Source organism: Camelus bactrianus, chromosome 19 (genome assembly GCF_048773025.1).
Source record: "Camelus bactrianus isolate YW-2024 breed Bactrian camel chromosome 19, ASM4877302v1, whole genome shotgun sequence".
NCBI classification, from domain to species: Eukaryota; Metazoa; Chordata; class Mammalia; order Artiodactyla; family Camelidae; genus Camelus; species Camelus bactrianus.
The window spans coordinates 32,256,497-32,265,137 of NC_133557.1; the positions used below are offsets into that span (position 1 = coordinate 32,256,497).

At 60.0% G+C, this 8,641-nt stretch overlaps 1 protein-coding gene across 1 annotated transcript; it reads left to right on the top strand.

Annotated features, from left to right (window-relative positions):
* Positions 1 to 3,396: 3,396 nt before the first annotated feature.
* Positions 3,397 to 8,183, top strand: MRGBP (MRG domain binding protein). The gene is made up of 5 exons (XM_074347582.1): positions 3,397 to 3,625; positions 4,024 to 4,145; positions 6,202 to 6,283; positions 6,584 to 6,658; positions 7,157 to 8,183. The coding sequence occupies exons 1-5, from the start codon at positions 3,478 to 3,480 to the stop codon at positions 7,342 to 7,344; spliced, it is 615 nt and encodes a 204-aa protein (XP_074203683.1). The 5' UTR covers positions 3,397 to 3,477; the 3' UTR covers positions 7,345 to 8,183.
* The last annotated feature ends 458 nt before the right edge of the window (positions 8,184 to 8,641 follow it).

Consider the following 8,641-nt stretch of genomic DNA (forward strand, 5'->3'; position numbering starts at 1 on the left):
ATAAACCAGAGGCTTACCCCTTTATTGACCATAAGAGAGATCCCTTTCCAGGGCCTAGGTGTTTCCTATCTGGGATCCAAGCCCCCATTCCTGGGATCAAGACACTTGGGAGGCCAAGTGCATCTTTTGAAGAAGATTTGGGCAACACAGATTGGGGTGGTTAATCCACCCCAGTGACTAAGGGAGTGCCTAGGTCAGTGCTTGGTCAGTTCACCAACAAACAGCCCTGTCAAGCTGCTGGGTGCTGGGCCCTGCTGTGTACTGGGTGGGGTCAATGCTGCAAAAGCAGACCAGCTCTGGCCCCCTGGAGCCGACTGATGGCCTGGCAGGGAAGGTGGACATTGAATGAGTGGTCACCAGTGACTTGGGACAACAAGCAGGTGATGTGGGTGCCACAAAGCACTTGATTGTTGGGGACCAAATGGACCCTCTTGTCCAAGAGTCAGAGGAGTCCCTGGGGTGGTGATTGTAGACCCAAGAGCTGAGATCTGGGCAGGGGAGACACAGGCAAAGGTAGGGGCAGGTATCTGTGGCCCCGGGGGCTGGAGGGTGCTTGCAAGAGGAAATCCAGGTGAGGGCACGTAGGGCCCAGAACAGGCCAGGCCTGGTGGGCTGGGGGGCGGGGTCACAGGCAGGTGGCTTCTGGAGGTCAGTTGCTGGCCCTGTCCCTGACTGTGGACCACGGCAAGGTTGCTTAGAAGGAGACTTTGTAGCATGTATGGGGCTGTAGTGGCAAAGTGGTTTATTCGTGACAAGAGCTTAGCACAGAGCCCAGGTTTCTGCCCAGCCTGGGTCTCAGTGTGGGCCAGGGGACACCTGGGGTTCCGCCCTCCACAGGTCTTCTCTCCCCGGCGCCCTTCCCCTGGCCTTTCGCCTCCTTCTTTTACGAATGAGGAATACACCATCTTTTCTCAAGAAGCAGACAATCTCACAATGTATGTGAATATCAAACCATTATGCTGTTCACCTGAAGTTAACAGAATGTTATAGGTTATAGCTCATAAAAAGTAATTAGATTTATGATTTCTCAATGATTGCAAATAATATATCGCATGTTAGATTTTTTCATTTAAGTTTTTGAATAGGCGGCTCACTTCCTGTAGGTCAAAAACCCTTGTGTACAAAAGGACACATGGGGAAGGGTCTCTCCACACCCGTGCCCCATCTGCCACTACTATTGTCTCTTACCTCCCGAGACAGAGAGGTACATGATAGTTTGATTGCAAAGTTTTTGTTTTTGTTTTTTTAATACAAGGCACTTTTAGCTCTTTATTCATTATCTGTCAATTCTTATTTCCCTCTCCCGGGGCTTACTCCCTCCTCACCACACACGTGTGCACACACGATTGCACATGGGCACACACCCACCCCTCCCCCACCACGCACATTATGCCGACTTCTCTCCCCAGGAGCCTCTCTGGACGCTTCCTCACTCAACCCACAGGGTGTGCCCACCTAGCCCCTCCCTCATTTTACACGGGAAGGGCAGTGAAGCCACCAGGTCTGCTATGCACCCAGCATCTCACACACATGGGCCAGAGGGATTTGGCCATGACACTTGTCCCATTACTCTCCTTGCTCTATGCAGGTGGGATCTGGCTCCGAGCACCCGCTGTCAGATGGAGTGGAAACTCAACGTCTTTTCTACTGGGAGAGGGGCTGCCCATCCCCCACCCCTCCCAGGGCCCTGAGCTCTAGGTGCCCAGAACATCCAGGGAAGCCCTGGGTCTTAGCCTGCCCCTGCCAGTGCGTGTCCAGGCCTTCGAGGACCCAGGGTGGGTCGGGGAGTAGTGTCTGAGCCACTGGGTGGTGCACTGAGATCAGGAGCAGGGTCTCAGAGTCAGCACCCTCCTCCACTGGCACCAATTCATCCAACCTGTCTGTCTGCATCAAGTCTGACTGCCAGATACACATTCCAGGATATGCCTGGAAGGAAAGGAACCCTGTCTCTGTAGACCACAGCCCCGGGCTGAACCGCTGCAGGTGCAGCAGCCACCAGAGAGGACTGAGGCTCAGCCTCCCGGCAAGGGGCATAAACAGGGACAGGTGACCCCGGGCTGGGTGGACGAGGCTGAGTGCAGTGAGAGAGGCACAAAGAAGGGCCAAAACTGCCCTGTGGGGCTTGGGAGGGGGGCTTCCTGGGGGACGAGGCTCTCCAGATTGCAGAAGGCAGGGCTGGGGTGGGGGATGAGAAGGCGAACCTGGTGGAGCAGCAGGGACCATGAGGTGCCTGAGGGGTGGGGGCGCCGTCAGTTAGCAGGTACTGTGTGACGGAGCTTGTGTTGAGTGGCTGTGGGCCATGCTTCTTTCCGGCCTGAGGCGAGCCCCTCTTGTGGGTCCGAGAGAGGAAAGGTGCACAGCCCAGCCGGAATCACAACGTGCAGCCACATTGTGGCTCACATGACGTCTGGTGGCCCTGGGCCGCTGTGGAATCCTCTCTGGGCCATGCCTCCTCGCTTTGTGGGGACCCGCATCGCCAGCAGCCCCCTTCACAGACAGGAAGCTCTGGGTCCACCGAGCCGCCCCAGGGGGTGAGGCTGGCAGGAGGCTGCACGGCCAAGGGGCATCGCTCACCAGTGTGGGTCCAAAGGTTTGCTGTATGAAGCCGGGGAAACCCAGCCCCGGTAGCACCCCCGGGAAAGGTCCCACTGCACGGAGGAGGAAACTGCGGCCTGAAAAGGCGCAGCGCCTTGCCCGGCTCGCACAGCTGGCAGGTCGCAAAGCCGGAAGGGGAGCCGGAAGCCCGAGGGGAGAGTCTACGGCCGGCGGGAGGCGAAGATCGCTCCGGGAGTTGGGCATCCGCCCGGGCACCGGGCGGGCGTGGTCTGGTGGGAAGGGGCGGGGATAGGGCGTGGTGGGGCGGAACCTGAGGCCTTGATTGGGCGCCGCTTTGAGCTCATCGGGTCCCTCCCCCAGGCCGGCTGCCCCGCCTTGGCCCCGCCCCCGGGCCAGACTCCGCCCAGGCGTGACCCGGGTTAGCACTCCAGGGCCCACCTGCGGGTCACCCTGGAGGCCCGCAGGCTGGGCGGCTGGGCCAGGACGGTCAGCCCCGAGCCAGGGGTCAGCCTCGAGCAGTTGAAGCCCTTGGAGCCCACACTCGCAGGCATTGTCAGTTGCCCGTTCTTTTTCTTCTTAGCTGCTTTATTGAGGTGTAACTTGCAATTCTGCCATTTAAAGCGTACAGTTCAGCGGGGTCTACCCAGAGCTGCGCAGCCATCGCCACAATCTAATTTAGGGCATTTCCATCCCCTCCCCAAACACTCTTTCCGGTCATCCGCGGGCTTTGACGGCGCTGCGCTGCGGGACCGGGCCGCCAGGGGGCGCCGCGACCCAGCCCTCAGCTGCGCTTGCGCCGGCACCCCGCGCGAGCCCGAGAGCGAGCCCCCTGAGCGCGCGCGCCCGCCCCGCCAGTGCGCCTGCGTGGAGCCCGTGGCCGCGCCCGCTCCCGCCGGGGGCTCGTCGCTGGGCGGCCGGGCCATGGGGGAGGCCGAGGTGGGCGGCGGCGGCGCGGCGGGCGACAAGGGGCCGGGGGAGGCGGCCACCAGCCCGGCCGAGGAGACGGTGGTGTGGAGCCCCGAGGTGGAGGTGTGCCTCTTCCACGCCATGCTGGGCCACAAGCCCGTCGGTGAGCGGAGCGCCGCGCCGAGGCCGCGCACCCGCGTGGGGGCGGGGCGGCCGGCAACGGCCGGGGGCGCGCGGGCCGGGCGGGGCGGGGCCACCTGCGCCCGCACCCCGCCGACCCCTGCTCCCACCTGCGCCCCCCCCACCCCTCCCCTCCTGCAGCCCCGCCCCCACCCCCTCTTTAGTCTCCCCCTTCTGACCGCTTCCTCTTCCTCTCTCCGCCTCTCCCCCTCCTCCCTCCCCGCCCTCCTCCCCGGCCCCCCCACACCCCACCCCTCCCCCTCCAACCTCAGCTCCCTCTCTCCCGCTCCCTCTCTCCCTTCTGTCGCCCTTCTCTCCCCTGCCCCCCACCCTGCCTGCTGGCCCAGCCCTCGCCCACAAGCTGACCCCTTCCTTTTGCAGGTGTGAACCGACACTTCCACATGATCTGTATCCGAGACAAGTTCAGCCAGAACATCGGTCGACAGGTCCCATCCAAGGTCATCTGGGACCATCTGAGCACCATGTACGACATGCAGGCGCTGGTGAGCTGGATCCCTCCTCCCCAATCCTCCCGAGGCCAGAGCTCCTCCCTCCCCCAGACAGAGCCCCCTCCATGCCTCCTTTTCAGGTCTGTGCCAGGCCCTGTCCTCGGGGAGGTTGATGGCTGGGGTGTCCTTAGGGAGGTTAGTCGTTAAACAAGGTAGCTCTGAATAGTTTTACAGAAAACGCAAGCCTAGTGCTGGTAGGTGAGTATTACATGGGCCCTACTTGAGACTGGGTGGCCAGTTAGTTAAGATCTAGCTGGGTTTAGCTGGGGAGCTGAGGCCTGTGGGAGGGGCTCTTAGGCCATTGTCAACCTTATGGGAGGTCCCCACATGCTGCAAGCAGGAAGGTGACCAGATCTGAGTCACGTTAAGATGAATATGATGGCTTCTGTGAGAACCAGACATCCCAGGCTTCACGGAATCCCCAGCTAGCCGTGTCTGAGGGCGAGCAGGTTAACTTGGTCACCAGGATGGCCTGAAGAGACAGGTGGTCACCCCTGGCAGAAGAACAGCAGGTGTCAAGGCCCTGTGGCAGCAGGCGCTGGGGTGCAGAGGAGGCCAGAGTGTCCGGAGAGTGGGTGGGAGTGGGGGTGTCAGGTGACCAGCAGGTGGGCGTCTGTGCTGGGCTTAGGGAAGCTCCTGCCTCCCTGCTGGACTGGGGGCTCCACCAGCACCCCCAGCCAAGACCTGGTGCATATCACTGTGGCAGGGAGTGAAGTCTTTTGCAGCTCCTTGTCAGAGCATAGAAAGGAGATAAAGATGACAGCTGTGCCCTGGAGCTGACTGCCTGGACCCCAGTCAGCACCCTGGCAACTCGAGGACAAGCCACTTAACTAAAGCAGGCCTCCAGAGGGGTTGTGCCCACCAGTCAGGCCTCACTCCACATCTAGCTGCTTGACTGGCTCCCACGTCTGTCATGTTGTGGGCTCACCTGATCCCCAAGCACTTCGTGTGTGTAGACCCCAGGTTGGGAGTCAGAAGCTGGATACAGAGATGAGTGTCGCAGGGTCCTGTCCTGGGGGAGCCCCTGGTGCAGTAGGAGAGACAGACAGACAGCACGGAGGCTGGCTCAGAGGAGCCCGGGGGCCTGTACAGGACCCTTGTGACGCTCAGGGAGCTGCAAGGTGCCCCCTTTGCCGGGGTATCAGCCCAGGAAAAGCGGCCCTTCCTTCTTTTCCTTAGACCCCTGCACTGCTGCGGGGCTGATGCCAGAGTCACCTGGGGTCTTGCAAATACGAGTCCCTGGGCCCTACCCACAAGGTGACCAGCAGGCCCACGAGCTCTCAGGGTTTTTGAAGCTCCCAGATGTTGGTCAGCACGTTTACACACTGACCACCTGGCTTATAAATGCAGCTCCCAGGTAGCCAACTGGAAGCCCCATCTTCAGAATCTCCCTCCCAACTCCGGGACCCTTCCCACCAGGTCACCTTTCCCTTTGTCCAGTGTTCGGATTTCCAGGGCTCTGTCCCCTGCATGTGTGACCTGCAGGACCGGTGGAACCCCCCCTGATAGGCGTTCAGTGGTGCCTTCCTCCGTTTTGCTTTGCTTTTCTGGTTTCCACGGGAGTGGCTCTCCCTCCCGACACCCTGGCTCCTGTCCTTGCAGACAGGACCAGAGGCACCGTGGCCTTCCCTCAGGGCTGTCCCAGCCTCTGAATGCACTCTCCTGGAGCGAGAGCACACGTGGCCAGGCCGGGCCAGCAAGACACCTGCTGCCTGATTCTGCCCCTGGGGGCGGGGCCAGCAGGTGGAGCTGCCCAGTGTCACCTCAGATGACACGAAGCCCATCTTCTTCCCTCATGACCCTTGCCTGTGGCTCGTGCTGTAGTTTTGCCTTGTCTGGTCTGTGTGACAAACCCAGCCCCTCGTAGACCTTACCAGAGAAAAAGCAGACAGTCTCCCCCACCCCCAGCACGTACCTACCCCTGCAGCCCCTGAGACATTCACCTGTGTCGCTGGGTGCTTCTGAGTTGGCTCTTATACATCTTGAGTGACTTGCTAAAATCGCTTCTTCTTTGCTCCCTAAAAAAACAAAATGCCCTGTTTGCCATCAGCACGAGTCTGAGATTCTTCCATTCCCAAATCCAGAGAGGAACTTCGTCCTTCCAGAAGAAATCATCCAAGAAGTCCGAGAAGGTGAGATTGGGCGAGGTCAGATTTGGGAGCTGGGTGAGGCCGAGGGCAGTGGTGCTGGGGGTGGTAAGGGTCACTGGCTGGGTGGCGCTGGGTCCTCGGACTGGGAGGCCTGGGGAGCTTCTGGGATTCGGGAGGACTTGTTCGAGAACAGTTGGCCTTCTTTTAAAAGCATCCTGGTGGCAGCTGAGACCCGTACACGCCCCCCAAGTCGGGAGCAGTCCCTGGCCTGAGCCACCGCGGGCCGGGCGGGGCCGCTTTCCCACCACCGCGGGCTTTAGGTCACAGCCGTCTCCCCCACAGGAAAAGTGATCATTGAGGAGGAAATGAAAGAAGAAATGAAGGAAGACGTGGACCCCCACAACGGGGCCGATGATGGTAAGTGCGGAGCGCTCCCCTCCCTGGGGCCCCGGGAGGCACAGCACCCCACCTGGCAAGGCCTCCCCGCGGGGCACAGCCACACGCCCGTGCACACGCAGCCAGGGCCCCCCCCCCCCCCATCTGGCTCAGCAGCTGAGAGGGCAGCTTCCATCTGCAGAGCCTCACGCGGGGAAGGCACGCACGTGGCCAGCAGGTGGAGGGACCAGGGCGGCCCTGGGCCGGGGGCCTGGGAGGTGGACGTGCAGTGAGGGGTGAAGGGAGCGCCGCGTCTCGGCGCCGGTGAGCTCTGGAGAGCAGACGGCGCGGCCGGGCCTCGTTCCTTGCGGGGGCAGGCACGTTGGCGGCCAGTCCTGCAGGCCACACGGGCGCCCTCAGCTCAGGAGAAGCCTTTTGGGGTCAGTGTCATGTGTGTAGGTGCCAATTTTTTTAACCGAACAGGAAGATGAAATAAAATTTTGGATATTCTGTTTTCAGCCAAATGATTTTGTCTCCCAGTTTTTTCATCTTCAGGAAGCTTGGGGAAAGCAACAGAAAAGTCCAGCAAAGACAAAGACAAGAACAACTCAGACTTGGGGTCCAAAGAGGGGTCGGACAAGCGGAAGCGCAGCCGGGTCACCGACAAAGTCCTGACCGCCAACAGCAACCCCTCCAGCCCCAGCGCAGCCAAGCGGCGCCGGACGTAGACGCTCGCAGCGGGCGGCAGGGGAGGGCGGGTGGGCACCCTGGTCACCAGCGGTCAGTGGGGCCACGTGCCGCCGGCCCTGCTGCCTGCCCTCGGGTGCCAGAGGCCCCCGTGTTGCCGTTCAGACTATCTGGGCTCGGAGGCCCCAGCGACCGGGATGAGCCTGCTCAGATGCCCGGAGCCAAGGGGGTGAGCCCGGGCCATGTCTTCTCTGGACACATGTGGCTCCCGTGACATCGGCTTGGCCACGCCTGTGCCCACACTGGCACAGCCTGAGGACCAGGCAGAGTGCAGGCGGGGAGGCAGAGACCTGGCACAGCAAGCAATAAAACATCGACCTCCCCCTGCTCTGAGGGGCACTGGCCTTCCCGTCTGTCCGTCTGTCCGCAACGCTCTCTCAACTGACTGCGATCTCGGGAGAGCATCAGGCCGCAGGCCACGGCCCCTCCACCACCCAAGAGACTGAGAACTGGATATTTTGCCTCATTCACTTGTACTGTAACGATGTATATAATTTGGTTGGTATTTCACTATTTAATTTTTAAGGAGCCTATTTTACTAGTGTTTTATATGAAAAAAATACTGCAAAAGTTAAACTCGTGTTGTATTTTTTCTGAGCTGTTTTGTTTTAATGTAACGACTACTGAGATCCTTTCTGCTCAGTTTTTATATGCCAGATACAGAGAATTTGTAGCGGTTATTTTTGTATTAACGAGTAACTTGCAAACAGACCAAATGAGTGGGGGGCGGGCAGGACGGTGGGGCTGTCGCAGCCCGGGCCAGGAGTTGACTGAAATCCACTTTTGTTTGACTGAAGGATATTAAAGCACAAAAAAGCAACTTGGAGTTGTGTGATTTTGATACCAAACTAAGTTAACTTTTTCTATAATGAGAAGTTTTATTTTTCCAAGATTTATAACTGGAGCTGTACTTCGCTGTACTTGGCTCACTTGATACAATGTGCATACAAACTAGGAACAGGTCCAGGCGTTACGTTGTTGCCTGTGGCCACCCCTCCACGTGGAGACGAGGCGGAGCTGGCGTCTCCTCCCGACTGGACGCGAGGCTTCGGCCTGTGATCATCTTCACAAAGGAGGGACCGGACCTGCCAAGTGAGAGGAGGCACTCTCCCTTCAGCCAGACACCGCGCCAGCTCAATCTGAGGAACCAAGGAGACTGAAGACAGCTGCCCCCCCACCACTGGGAGCAGGAGGTCAGAACTCGCTGAGCCCATGAGGCCAGGCCAGGAGCCCACCTCGGGGCCCTGAGCACATGGCTGGCGTCCTGATTCCCCAGCC

Coding starts and splice junctions, on each gene's coding strand:
- MRGBP (XM_074347582.1), top strand. CDS start 3,478: ATGGGGGAGGCCGAGGTGGGCGGCGGCGGCGCGGCGGGCGACAAGGGG. Junction 4,146..6,201: donor TGTACGACATGCAGGCGCTG/GTGAGCTGGATC, acceptor GTTTGCCATCAG/CACGAGTCTGAGATTCTTCC. Junction 6,659..7,156: donor CCACAACGGGGCCGATGATG/GTAAGTGCGGAG, acceptor TTTGTCTCCCAG/TTTTTTCATCTTCAGGAAGC.